At 41.6% G+C, this 14,911-nt stretch overlaps 2 protein-coding genes across 2 annotated transcripts; one reads left to right on the forward strand and one right to left on the reverse strand.

The window, feature by feature from the left end:
* Window positions 1-3,735: 3,735 nt before the first annotated feature.
* On the forward strand, window positions 3,736-4,728 carry LOC4343214 (auxin-responsive protein SAUR68). Its single transcript, XM_015790881.3, has one exon. The coding sequence runs from the start codon at window positions 3,872-3,874 to the stop codon at window positions 4,232-4,234; it is 363 nt and encodes a 120-aa protein (XP_015646367.1). The 5' UTR covers window positions 3,736-3,871; the 3' UTR covers window positions 4,235-4,728.
* A 7,701-nt stretch (window positions 4,729-12,429) lies between these two features.
* On the reverse strand, window positions 12,430-14,073 carry LOC4343215 (probable rRNA-processing protein EBP2 homolog). The gene is made up of 2 exons (XM_015789401.3): window positions 13,931-14,073; window positions 12,430-13,563 (listed from the first exon to the last, which is right to left on the reverse strand). Exon 2 carries the CDS (start codon window positions 13,556-13,558, stop codon window positions 12,683-12,685), a length of 876 nt encoding a protein of 291 aa, XP_015644887.1. The 5' UTR covers window positions 13,559-13,563; window positions 13,931-14,073; the 3' UTR covers window positions 12,430-12,682.
* Window positions 14,074-14,911: the final 838 nt, after the last annotated feature.

A 14,911-nucleotide genomic window follows, 5' to 3' on the forward strand; every position in this document is an offset into this window, starting at 1 on the left:
CCAACCGGGACTAAAGATAATTTTTCTTTTTTTTTCTGTTTTTAATATTGAATATTGATTTCACACCCTCCCCTCCCAAATCCAAATCATCACATATCACAGAACATCTCCAAATCCTCAAATAGATCATCTCCAAATACATCACAAACTCTTTAAAAAAATAGATCATCTCCAAATACATCACAAACTCTTTAAAAAAATAGATCATCTCCAAATACATCACAAACTCTTAAAAAAATTACATCACATAGTTCTAAAAAATTCATCACAGATTCACATCTCAGACAAAAATAAATCACAGATTCACATCTAAAAAAAAATCGGCCGGCGGTCACTGCCGTCTCCCCTCCTCCCCTCCGCGCCGGCCGCCGCCGCGTGGCCCCCCGAGCCGCCGCGCAGGCCGCCGCCGCGCGGCCCCCAGCGCCGCCGCGCCGGCCACCCACCACAGCCGCCGCGCAGGCCGCCTCCGCGTGGCCCCCCGCGCCGCCGCCTCTGCGCCGCCCCCCGAGCCTCCGCCGCCGCGCCGGCCGCCTGCACGCTTCTTCGGGAAAAAAGGAAGGAGACGAGGGTGCTGTGGGGTGAAGGAAAAAAAGGAAGGAGAGGAGGGAGAGGAGGGGAGTTAGAGATAAGGAAAGAGATAAGAAGTTAGAGAGGAAAACCGGGACTAAAAACCTATTTTTAGTTCCGGTTGGTGTTATTAACCGGGACTAAAGATCCTAGGGCCCTGACACGGCCTGACATGGAATCAACCGGGACTAAAAATGATCTTTAGTCCCGGTTGGTATGAACTTTAGTCCCGGTTAGAGTTACCAACCGGGACTAAAGATGATTTTTAGTCCCGGTTCGTAACAACAACCAGGACTAAAGATTTTCCTCTTATTAACTGGGACTAAAAAATCATTTTTAGTCCCGGTTTTTAATGGAACCGGGACTATTGTGGATTTGGGTCAACCGACTAAAGATTGTTTCTCTACCCGTGGAAGCAGGTTACAGGTATGCGTCATGGTTGGTGTAACATGTAGGAGTACATATGCATGTATAGATTTGGTTTCAATGAAAATGAGGTATGAAATAAGTTGTCCAAAGAAATTGATTAAATGGGTATCGTTTCATTTGTCATTTGAGGGAGAGGAGAGACTGCAGGGTTGACTTATTTCAATTCGGTAGTTGCTGCAAACCCGTTAGACATCCGAAAAAGCGTAAATTATATGGGTATAATTCAGTACATAAACTTGTAGAAAACTTGTTTTGATAGCATGAAAACCACCAAGGTGTGCGCTACGTAAAACCAAAACCGCTCTAGAGTCTATCAAGGGGGTAATTCGTCCGGTATAAAAAGTTAAGAGTAAAGAATATTTGCTTTTTGAATTGAGGGGATCCGTACTACCACAATAATAGTTCAGGGCGTAATTCAGACATTTTCCTAAAAAAATAATGCTTCGTCAGACTATCTGGCGGCAAAAAAACATGAGAAAATTCGATCTATAGCACATAAGTTAAGCTGGTACCAAAAAATAGTAAAAAAAAATTTCACTTTCAACTGGTAGCACAACACACTTGTTTTTTTTCGATCCATGGTATTTCCGTCAGATCTGCCGTGAGGGTTAAGCGTTTGGTCGTGAGCAGGAATAAAAAATGACAAATTTGCCCTTAGTCCTCCCGTATTCACACATGACTTTGGGCTGGACCATTGCCTGTTCATCATTGTTCTGTCGTGAGAGCAGCCGGCTAGGCGGCGCATGGGACGGGGCGAAAATGGCGACAACGGCAGCGGCTGGCAGGATACTCGGCGGCGGCTTGCTCGGCAGCCAGCGGAATCAATGTCACGGCTTGCTCGGCGGTGGTGGCTAGTAACTCTTGATGAACTAGTTTGTTGTGTACTGCTTAATCAATGATTTGCAAAAATTAAATTCCGAACTCCAAGGACACCATTGATTTGCATTGCCGAGCTCAGGTCAGTTTCTTTAACAGAGAATTGCTCAATTCTTCTAATAGGAACTGAACATCATTCTTGGCCTTTAGATTCGGCGGCGGAGAAGAGGATATGAGGGAAAGGTTCCCCATGCTGGAGCTCTTGCGGATGGGGGGAGCCACCGATGGGTCGCTTCCTTTCCCCACCTGTGGCCGCCGTGGAAGTACAGCATCAGCGACAACCTGCCACGGCCGCGGCCGTCGTCGACGCTGATGCCTGGGCCGGACAGCATGAAGAGGCGGACGGTTGTGTTGAGCGGCCGTCGTTGGAGATGAGACGAAGGGCAAATGAGTCCGATGAAAAATTTCTCCACTCCAATCTAACACCGTTACTTCAAAATGCGACGGAAGTGCTACGGGACGAAGAAAAACCGGTGGTCTGTGCTATGAATCGAAAGCGGAAACTTCTTGTGCTATTTTTTGGTACTGCATTTTTTTTTCTGTGCTATGGATCGAATTTTCTCAAAAAAAACATGGCATACTATATGCCGGTAAGCACTCACTGCTTGTCGGTATATTAAGAGGCGTCAGTCAAAATTGATACCATATGAGCAGGACCAACCGACGGAAAGCATAAAAAAAGTACGTGAGGTGAAAATTTTCTAGTGGCAAAAGTAGGTAAAATATTTCACCAATTCACTGCTAACAATTGTTTCTTCCAACAAACTAAGTGCTTCTATACATTTATGTTGTGGTGTGTAGTGGCAGCGGAGGAGGAGCAGGACCTGGCGATAGACACATGGGGGTGCGGCTAATCTGTTGATTATATGTGCCAAGGCTGTGGGCCATGGACGAGGTGTCAAAAGCGAGGGCCCTGTTACCGAAGATCACTGAATTTGCGTCCTTTATTGGGTCATCACCTGAGGGATGCGTTGTGACATCATGTCTAGTCTATCTATCAACAATGGGGCTCCGTCCGCTCACCATAGTGCATAATCGATGTATCTCTAGTGCAGTATAAGGAGGGGGCTTACTTCCCTAGTGCTCTGCCCTGACCTGGACACCATGTGTCGGCTGAAAGTGGTATGCTTCTTCCACATCCTGGCTTCCCTCCCCAACAACCCGCGCTCATCCGTATGACCACTTCCTCACCGACTTCACCGCGAAGATTGGGCGTGTGGCTAATGCCGCCACACTCCTTGGCTGTGTACCATGGGGAGGTCATTGTCACGCAATGGATGCACCACTGCCTCTACAAGGAAGAATCTGACAAGCGGGGCCAGAGGCATTTCGCTGTGCTCTGTAGCTAAACCCACTAAGTCACGATATCCACATAAAAATTTGCACGAATTTAAATATATATAACTTAGATCACATGTGCAGTACGAAGCAAAACCAGTTTCTCTTTACGAACCACAGGGGGGAAATAAAAGGCAATCTTTTTAGGTATAGGATCAACATTGTTTTATTTTGGGACAACAGCAGACGAGCACCACTCCTCTCAACTCTCATGCATGATTGACATGAGCAGGACCCACTTGACTGGCCTACACATCCTAACATGCAAAATACAGATATACTGGCAACTTAATTAGCAATGATCAATGCATTCCTCTTCTTCTTCTTCTTTCATCTTCATTTCATTTCACCCTGTAGCTAAGCTAGTACTCTCTCTCTCTCTCTCTCTCTCTCTCTCTCTCTCTCTCCATATAGCTATATCCATCCCTATCCTCTCCATGCAAATGCAACAACCCCACATACCTAGCAACCTAGCCCCACACACACCATAGACCATAGCTAGCTTCTCTCCTCTATTTATACCCCCCTTGAGCTCCACTGCTCTCTCACACACATCACCAGCCACAAGCTACTCCAAGCTTAGCTTCTCCAAGCTCCAAGAAGCTTAGCTTAGCTTAGCAACAATTTCTCTGTCATTTCTATATATATATATCGATCGATCATGGTGAGCTCACTGAGGCTAGCCGAGATCTCCAGGAAGTGGAGCGGGTCAGGGTCGAGCAAGGTGACGTCGCCGACGGCGGCGGCGGCGGCGTGCCCGCGGGGGCACTTCGCGGCGTACACCCGGGACGGCAGCCGGTTCTTCGTCCCCATCGCCTGCCTCGCCAGCGACACCTTCCGGGAGCTCCTCAGCACGGCGGAGGAGGAGTTCGGCTCCCCCGGCGGCCGCCCCATCGTGCTCCCTTGCTCCGCCGACCGCCTCCACCAGATCCTCGCCGCCTTCCGCTCCGCCTCCGGCAAGAACAAGTGCTCGCCGCCGTCCGGCTCCGGCGGCCGCGCCGGCGGCAGGACCAAGATTTGGTAGTACACATATATATAGCTCTGAAAGTCTGAACTCTCTCTCTCTCTCTCTCTCTCTCTCTGATGATGGATTGATGATCCTTTTGGAGATGGAGGAGAATGAAGCTGATCATTGATGATCTAATTAATCTAGGTATTTGTGTTCGGATTGGTGATCCATGCATGACTTGATTCTTGGGAGAATTGGTGATGTTTGATTTGTTGCTATTGATCGATGTTCATTAATTTTTTTGTATGCCCTCCTGGTGAGTTTAACGCGTGCCTGTATGTGCACGTTACATGCGTAATGTTGCATGTTTTCAGGAGGGCATGTACTGGCTGCCATGATGTAACATATCTTCTTAATTAGCTTTATATCCGGCTTTGAATTTTCTAGATGTGAGTACGTACTTTGTAATATCATCAGTGTGTAATTATGTTTGCAATGTATGATCTCTGTAATATGTGTGGCACATTTCCTTCTTTTGTGTTTATAAGATGAGACAGTGCAAATGGAAATGAGGCCTTAATTGATTGATTTGGAGGGAATATTAGTTGTATTTCTCTTTGTTGGCTAAGCTACTAGCTAGTAGCACTAACAAGTACAGTTTATCTCCAGCTGTACTAGATTGTGAAATTTTAGTATTTCAATCATTTTCTGATAAGTATCTCTCAGCTTTATAGTTCTCAGCTTTATCATTATTATATTGTAGAAACATACTTAGTAAGTTTAATGAATATGCAATTAAGGTCCAACCATCTGGCAGATGAACCATGGACCATATACATATATATGATTACTTGTCGATCCCATTCCAGACATCATTTAGGTTTGGCTAGCTAGGCTTACTGTTGCAGTCGATATATTAATAATAAGTATGACATTTATATGTACTCTCTACGTCCTATACTAACTTTTAGCATTTTCCAAAATATAATAACTTATCCGGCTACATTCTTTTCTCAACTAATCACAATATTCCCCTATTCAAATTCTTCATCTATTTTTTCTTCTCAACCAGTCACAATCCTCTCCTATTTAGTTCCACCTAGTATTTTAATTAATATCCGTGTCAAAGCCTAAAGCTTCTTTTATTTTGAAATGGATGCATTACTTCAAAAATGCATTACATTTAATAATATTCGATAAATGGAATCATATATAAAAGGTATAACCTATAATTTACCTGGTATCTACATATGTAAGATGGCTTTAATATTCGGTACGTAGCAGACAATATTTAGACCTTTTGAGGAATTTTACAGAGAATGCAACTAAGTTTTATGATTTTTTTTTCTCTATTGGTGTCTTCTAAAGAAACCTGGGGCTGGAATGGATACGTCAACATTCTCTATGTCATTTTTTGTGATGGAATGGTATATTTGGCTACGTATTCCAGCCAGAATCAGAATGAACTGGTGAATACGGTTTGGCCTGCTTCACTCTAAACTCTGTTCCTGGAGTTAACTTTATGAGCTAAAGCCGTATCAAACAAGCTTGTAGATATTAATACGCATGTACATATATAAACCTAAGATCAAGATATGCATTATAACAATAATATATCATTATTAATTTGTATTTTCGTAAGGAGGATATGCGTGCAGATGTCAACTATAGCTAGCTAGCAAGATTTCAGGTGATACATTGCCTTCATCCTGGAGCAGAGCACATGGGAGCTGCCTACTCTGACTGACCAACAAACTAACCCAAAATCAAAGCCCAAGCTAGTCTATAGTTTATCAACATCATCCACACATATATATCAATATATATGACCTGCTTCCCATATATGTACATTATTTAAGGCGAATTTTCTGTAGAATGTCACTATCCTAAGTGGATCATATTTCCTCCTCTTCTTTTCTTTTTTTCTGAAATGGATGCATGATGGGTAGAGAGAGAGAGACTTATGGGGCTCAGCTAGGAATGTGGTGAGAGTGAGATACCCTTTAAGATTGTTGTTGGTGTGGCTTTCCTTTCAGATTTGTAATTGAACATTGTCGTTAGCTTCTGCCTGTGCCGGGCCCACCTTCACCATTCAGGAGAGGAACTATGTTGGGACAAAACAGGGCACATATGTATCACTACATCGACATATCCAACTTGGGACTATATCGTGGTAATTCTTGTAATCAAAGTGTAGATGGATGTGGGGTACATTAATAGTCACATTGTTGCTCCATTTTATAGAACGATAGTGATATATACTTTGTACCAAGCATGTATTTTGGTACATTATAATTTGTTGCACGTACCTAGCAAACACGACTATCACTACGCCAGGACACCTCCTTAGTGATGTGTTCCGTAAAAGCTTGTCAGTACTCCAAAACACGATAGCATGCCCCTAGATGTTGTTTGAAATTATCATACATAGAAGATCTTTTTGGAGAATGGGCATCCATAAATTATTAAGTATGTTTTTTTCCAAATATACTAATAGTCAGATTTTAAATATAAATAATATTTGGTGTCAAGTATTTAGGAACAGGTGGAGTATTAGAGGATTAGACTCTTGCATAGATGTTTTGAGATACTCTCTTAATGCTCCTTTGGACATGCATGATTTATATAGAAAAATGAAGGCCTTTGATCCTTATGTTTTTTTCCAATTGGGGTCTTTTGGATGATGGGATTTAAACTTGTCAAATTCCAATGGAATGCATTCCTATACCTCAATTCCATAAGATTTATGGCATGTCATCTAACCTCGGCGTTTTTCTTTCGTTCGAGAAGTCTAATGCAACTCTCTCTCTCTCTCTCTCTATATATATATATATATATATTAATATATAATCTAAAATTCTTGTATTTTTTCTTCGAGCCATTGAAAGCAGTAATTCCTATAGTAATCAACATGCCATGACACTCCAATTAATCCTGCATTTTTAGATCCTAAATCATACTAGATCTAAGAGAGCATGTTGTAGTATTGTACATATATATGCCCTAAAGGTGAATGCGATTGTGCCATATTCAAATGGATGGACATCAATATCAAATTAATCAAGGCCTGCTTCAAACCCTAGCAGGGGCTAAGTTAAGTTGCTCACCTACACCTTTAGCCGTCATGACAAGCATTTGGGAACCCATACCTTAGCCCCTTTCCTTGTGTGGGCATGCATATGTATGCAGAGATCGATCGATCGAGCTTGGAGATCAGTCAGGAGCGTCACAATCTTTTTTTTTTTGGAAGAAAGGTACTCTGTATTAATTTGCAAATTGTTATCTAACGGAATTGGCAGCTGGAACATGAAAGGTGACACATTGTCGTGATCCTTGATCGATATATATCGTTCTTGGGAGAGGGAAAGGAAAATTATGAATATGATCGATGGCGACTCCATCACAAGGGTAGCATGTGCTCGCTCCCTAATGGCGACGTGCATTGCTTAGGGCCATTTGTTTCATCTGCTCTTCTTCTTCTTCTTCTTCTTCTTCTTCTTCTTCGTATCATATCTATTTTTTCCCCTTTCTCTCCTTTTTGTTTTTGTTTTTTGCTTCCAAGCTCCAACTTGTCAGGACAGCAGTACTATCTGTCTGAATTTGGTGGAAATTCAGAAACCATCAAATGTTCTGTTCTGGTGCGCCCAACATGTTTAGGGCCCCTTTGAATCAAAGAATTTATATAGGAATTTTATAGGATTCAAATCCTATAGGAAATTTTCCTATTTGGTCCTTTGATTCAAAGGATTGAAGCTTTCCAAATCCTATAAAATTCCTATGGAATGGCACATTGCATGTGGATTTTGGAGGAAATTTAGCAAGAGCTCTAACCTCTTGGAAAATTTCCTTTGAGTCTATCTCTCTTATCCGATTCCTGCGTTTTTCCTGCGCTCCAATCAAACGACCATTCCTGTATTTTTCCTGTGTTTTGCAATCCTCTGTTTTACACTTCAATTCCTGTCAGAATCCTGTGTTTTCCTATTCCTCCGTTTTTTCTACCCTGCGATTCAAAGGGGCCCTTAAGTTGTATGTTTATTGTTTGTAGTAACATATTAGAATTTTAACTCCACGCTTTTCTAAAACATTTATATCTATTTCCGTATCTCAATGACATGTAGGACCCACATGAGTCAATGACATATGGGTCAGGGTGGCATATCACAAATTTTGCAAAATTTGTGTGGCATGGTTCAAATTTTCCCTTAAAAAGTGTGGTAGTAGCGAGTAGTGAATATGCCACCATCCATCCCATCAACTTCTTACTTTTGTTGAAAAGGAAAAGTACTATGGGGCTACAGGGCTCACATGCATGTCAACCCCCTTCATCAACTCCCTTTTTTTTTGTAAGGGAAAAGGATAATATGGGCAAAGAGTCTATATTAGTAACAAATATATGTAAAAATTAAGATGTAATATATGTACAAAATTATGGTAATAATGCGGTAATAGATTCATTGCAACACAAGGGTAATATGCTAGTTCTTTTCATAAAGAAGACAGGTATGTGTTCCCGATTAAAGATACTTCCGGAAAACCAAATTTTCGGACCTAAAATACTATATATGATTATTTTCTCCTTCTGGTCATCTTTTTATGTTTAGGGTTAGATTCAATTAGACTTTTGAAATTTGATCACTAACTTTGTATTATAAAAGTTTATAAATTAAAATCTCATAAGTCTCACATATGTTTTTAACTAAATATTTGAGCAGTTATTAATGGTATAGTATATTTTTTAAAAAAAATTGAACAAACATCTTGTTATAAACATTTAAAAATATCAATTATATAGAGGACGTGCACGCGCACAAAAACACCACTGCAAAGTCACCTTGTATATGCATAATATTACGATCAGATAGAGTACGTGCATGCAAGGACATGTTCAACGTACGAATTAGCAAGGTGCAATGACAGCTTTGCCTGGATCTTGAAGATCGAGAAGAAGAAAATGGACTCATGATTTGGTTAGGCCAACGCTAGGGGGCGTAGAAGAAAGCGAACCGTACGCGTGGTCCATCTGGAAAAGCCTAGCAAACCGTCTTTATTCGACTACTCTGATTCTCCAATCCCCATCATCATTTTTGATGGATAAATACAGCTACCCTGTTTGATTCCATTAAGGAATCAGACCATTAATATAATTAAGATGAGTTCATCCATATCACAAATTATCCATCAATTTTGGGTTTTGGATGGGATGACCCTCTTCTTTTTTTAAGAGAAATTTTATAGTCCTAAAAAAGTATCTCAAGTTACGTAATTTTTTTTAAGTATCTGGAGATACCAAATTTCACACTTACCAAATTTTACACTATAAAGTGTGTGGTACCTCCCGATACTTTTACCTCTCTCTCTTTTTACAAGTATGTATCATTGATCAATGAAATGGCAATATAGAAGAACTCACTCTGTTTCTCGTACCAAATAAATCGTACTACGTACATAGAATCGGATCAAGTGATCAATTACCCTTAGACCTTCATAAATATGGTATAAGTATGGTATAGTCGTGAATGCATGACTCTATTCATCAAAGTATAAATCCTGGCGTATACAAATATAAATGGTTGGGTGTATTTTTAGTTAATGCATAGGCCAGTTCATCAGAAGTTATATTCCTTTGTTCAAACAAAAGAATCTAAACTTCCCCACCTGATCATCAGAAATAGAACAAATTCCATGCGAATACTAGACTATTGACGGTGTGCAGATGTATCAGCATTGAGTTACCTTCAGATATCAGTGAAATACATAATAGACAATCAAACCAAACAGAATGATCGAGACCAAGGCACAGAACTTTGAACCATATAGTATAATAACGCAATGTGGAACGAAAATATATGCGAGAACCAGTTCATTAGTTTCAGTTTTATTATGTGAACGTGCATGTCAAAGCAAAACGCCTGGAACACAACATAGCATTACTGTTCTATAACTGATTCTTGATATGGAACAGATTTATACTCTTGGTCCCAAAATAGTAGGCTGTCAGATTCGTTTTGTATTAGATTAGATTATGTCCCATCATAATCTAGGTTGGTTTGACCGGTTCGAATTCGCTGTATTAGATTATGTCCCGTTACAACCTACAATTTATTTGAGAGTATACCTTACCGGTGCGCATAGTTCTGTAGAGTGTAGACTGTTGAAGACTTGAAGTGAAAGGAATCTGTCAAAGGGAATTTCTCCCAGCATTAACTGACAAATGGGTCTAACATATGCAACCAAACACACTTCATAGTTCTTGCCAGAAAGCATGTATAACAATAACAATAGCAATCTTTTCCTTGCTCATAAATCAAGAAGATTATAATGGATCAGGTGCACTGTTGGAACTTGATGAAAAAAGTCAGAAAAAAATTTGAAGTCTATGTGGACAAGGCACAGGGAGCTCAATTATTTTGTTTGGTCGGATCCTTAAAGAAGTTGGCGTGACCAAAAAATAATAATTGCCAAGTGTGCATCCAGGCAAGTGGCAAGTTATCTAATGCACAGTGCCACCAGATTACTCGCCAAAATTATACTCGCTCTATTTCAAAATATAGGTTGTTCTTATTTTGTTAGGAAAAGAATTTGACTAACAATTACTCCCCTAAAATATCATTTATGCGATATAAATATATATTCATACAAAAATACTTTTGGAGACAAATCTAATAGCATCAATTTTGCTTCATAAAAATTATTACTAATAAAATAATTATTGGTAAAAGTCCTGTCCTACTCCTAATAAACAAAAATACACCGTATATTTAAAATGGAGAGTAGAATAAAGCATCCTCTAGAATAATAAATTGACTCCCAATTCTACATATAGGACTTTAGGCAAGTCACCCTCCCAATGCTTGATAACAATTAACCATGATTCCAGGAGCATCGACTCAAACTCTAATGAAAAAACACTCTACTGAATAAGCAAACACTCAAGATGGAAAATATATAACAGATACGCCACATATATCATCCTTATCTCCTGACTTCAAAACTACTCACCGTTAAGGTTAGTAAAATAGTTTCACTCACTGTTAAAACAGATGATCGATGACTGGATAGTGGATACTGGCATTTCTTTTAAACACTTACAGGTTTACTCATGAGAAAATAGGTTTAAAGCATCCAAAGAAGTAGCTGTATCATAATAATAACAAGCCATGGCATGCATGATGCAATCTAGTCTTCATCACATATAAGTGACAGACTTGGATACAAACAAATAAATGACTGAGATGACATAGGATAGAAATTTCCTCCACCTCAAATGTACGGTCAAGGACTATCAAAACATTCCCCCACTTCATAATCTATACTACTATAAAAGCCACTAGCGGTGATGGTCCTGCCACCACCACTACTTAGCACTTTTTACAAATTAGTCCCTAATATTTTTTTTTTGATATTATGCAATACTCTAATATTTGTTTAAATCAAATAAATACCATGTATTTAAATAAGTAAACAAGCAATACTAATAAGAAATATTTTTTATCTATGACATATTATTGTATATTTTCTTTTACCTATAAGGTCTGTTCGGCTGCGAAGCAAAGCATGGGCACTTTGCTAGTTCGCGTAAAAATTTCTATCAACATGATCGGACAGATAATATACAAGAAAAAAACACATCACAAGAATTATAGTAGCAGCTTCTTAACGCACTAGTGCAGCTGCAAGAGGTTATATAATACTAGCAGATATTTTCAGAGGATATGTTGTAACATGTAGTAGGCAATTGCTTTCAAATCATAGACAACCATCACCAGCAAAGAAGCAACATAAGCATGGGCTTCCATGCATCAAATCACTATCAGTATAGCTCATTCCAAGCTAATCGAGGTAAAGACCAAAAGGACACTGTAGCTATAATGCAAAAGTACTACTACCATATTCACGATCTTAATGGGAAATGGTATCCACTCCACATGGACATGCACATCCACCATGAAGAGCAAGGAAGCATCACAATCAAATGCAGTACAAAAGCAAGCTCTTTCTGAAATTCCATCACAACTAATGCAGTGAGGAAACTCACAAATGATATCATTCACTAGAAACTACAGGGAAAGAAACAAGGTAACCAAATGAGTTATGCTGATTGGAGTATAATCTAAGATAGAAGAGAGGGAGACTTGACTCACCAATAAACAAATTTACAACACAATAGGAAAGTGTTGTTTACGTTTCAGTTTTGTTGCATCAATATAAAATAACGGTCAGAAAGATAACATATCAAAACAGGAAGTGCACCAAGCATCCTTAAGACACTCTTAGGATAATTCCAGGGTAAGATTGATTCTTCCACATCACACAACGAAAAAGGGCCATCACCAGATACATGCAAATATCTTGTGGAGAACAGCATAGTTAAAACATAAAATGGTCTTTTGTTTTAACTGCCTCCTACAATCTATCTCAACTAACGTTCGCATCTAGCAACGATGTACTGCAGTAAAATAAAGTTACCAAAAACAACTAGTAATACAGCTCAAGGAAGCAGACGCAGATTCTTACAATATCGCGTCAACCCATTTTTCTCCTCTTGTTTTGTGACTTGTCCATCTGGTTGAATCCTCTGAAGTCATTTGTCGTCTCCGCAGTGTTTTGCTTCTTCAGCCCTTTCCGACCACCATGCCCAAACTTGGAATCCCTTGATTTCCTGTTCTTTCCTTGTTTACCCTTCTTAGCAAGACCACCAGACCTATCACCAGGAGAAACACCAGGCCTCTTTTTCTTTGATTGCTTGAACCCTTCGTCACCTTCAAAATTCAGATCTGGCCCATCATCATTTCCCTTGGCAAAGCCCCCTTGCTGCCTCTGCTTCCTCCACTTCTTGACGGACTCAATCTGTTCTTTCTTCTGCTTGGCCCTCTCCTTTTCTTTCTGTGCCTGCACCTCCTTCGCCCTCTTCTTGGCCTCTCTCGCCTTCTTCCTCTCCTCAGCCTCCTCAATCTTCTTCTTCTCAGACAAGAGCCTCCCCTTGATCTTGTGCATGTGAGCGTCGGTCTTAACCATCTCAGCATAGTAATCAGCCGGCCTGAGAAACCGGACCTTCATAGACTGCAACTTCTCAAAGGCCTGCCTCGTACCATCCAAAGCCTGCGTGTAGAACGCAAGCTCACGAGCAAGATCGTCGTTCACATCGACTTTCTCCCCCTGGTCATGTTCGATAGTGAGCTTGTGCCTCCAGTCCACATTCTCCGGCCACGCAATGTCCTCGAGCTTCTCCAGGATCCCCTCCTTGTTGTAGACAGCTTTCTTGGAAGGCTCGGCATGGAATTCCTCCCCTGAATCATCTTCCGACTCGGACTCTTCCTCGTCGGTATCAACATCATCATCATCATCATCCAATATGGCTTCATCGCGAACCAATGGGTCTTCAGCTGCAAGCCTTGCCATTGTCACTGCAGGATTGATAAATCAATCAGCACAATCCCATAAATGATAGGCACCACAGAATGCAATACATACAGATAAGTCAATCAAAACAATCATGCAGCACGAAGCTAAGAAAATGATAGTCACAATTGAATGATAATAACAGTCTAGTTTTTCTTCACTCCTTCAAAGGAGGAGCCGGGAGAGATTAGGGTTTATCCATTCGCTCGCTCCAGATACTTCATTACATGCATCTCAGTGATTATGTCTATATACTCGCGGCGGCATCAACGGCGACTCCGAACGGCAAGAACAAACACGCACGCGGTTCCCCTTGCCTCGGAGAAACCCAAACCATGGGGGGAAAACGGGGAGAGGGAAACCGATGCTCACCTGCCGGCCGGGGTGAATAGCGCGGAGCGGGCGGCAAGCGGAGGCCGATGGGACGGCGACGGCGCCGGAGGAGGAGCGGAGGCCGGCAGCGGAGAGGGGCGGCGCGCGCGGGGATGGAAACCACGCGGAGGCAGGAGCACACTACCTTTGTATATTGGATTTCTAGGGTTTTAGATTGTTTGGGCTATTGGGCCTTCGTGTGTTTATTGGGCCGGGCTGACCATGGGTCACAACAACACGGTGGTATAAACAGGAGGGATAAGTCCACCGGCCAACTCTCAACTTTATGTCGAGTTTGATCGACATCCATACTCCCAAATACCAGAAGTCTATACCCTAAACTGTATAAAACCATGCACCTTAGGTCCATAGCAGTATAGATCATATTTTTCCTTGTTTTCACTTACGTGGTAGATATTTGGGCCCACTTATCAGCATGTTATCACCAATGCCGTGTCAACGGAGTGAGCTCTCTCGTTGCCTGTTTGCTAGCTCCTGACGGCAGCAGCGTTTGCATAGAGGTTGATGATGACTCCACCGCTAGCGCCAAGTTCGCCATCTCAAGCCGGAGTGGTGGCTGGGCAGCCCCAGCCTCATGGTCGAGCCACGGTGCAGCCTTTAGATGGAGCAACAGCGCATCGGTTGGTTGGCCCCGACACGTAGAATCGGATAGCATTGAGGCACAGTCGCGTCTGGGCGGGCCCAACGCGTAGCAGTGGCCTGCCCTCAAGGCGCAACAATGGCACGCCGGCTTAGGCGGCTTGGATGCATGTGGCGGCATGGCCTTGAGCGTAGTGGTGATGGCCCTAGAGGTAGAGTGACGGCCCAGCACTAGCCCTCTCGTTACAGCGTGAATGGTGCAATCCGGCTCTAGCCCGCTCGTTACGACGTGAATGATTTGATTTGACCTTGATGAGCTGAGGGAGATGCAGTTCATGCACACCATCATCACAGCGTCGGTGTCTCTATCAATCGATGTCA

Source organism: Oryza sativa, chromosome 7 (genome assembly GCF_034140825.1).
Source record: "Oryza sativa Japonica Group chromosome 7, ASM3414082v1".
Lineage (NCBI taxonomy): Eukaryota > Viridiplantae > Streptophyta > Magnoliopsida > Poales > Poaceae > Oryza > Oryza sativa.

Excerpts from the sequence above, each read along its gene's own strand:
- LOC4343214 (XM_015790881.3), top strand. The coding sequence starts at position 3,872 with ATGGTGAGCTCACTGAGGCTAGCCGAGATCTCCAGGAAGTGGAGCGGG.
- LOC4343215 (XM_015789401.3), bottom strand. The coding sequence starts at position 13,558 with ATGGCAAGGCTTGCAGCTGAAGACCCATTGGTTCGCGATGAAGCCATA.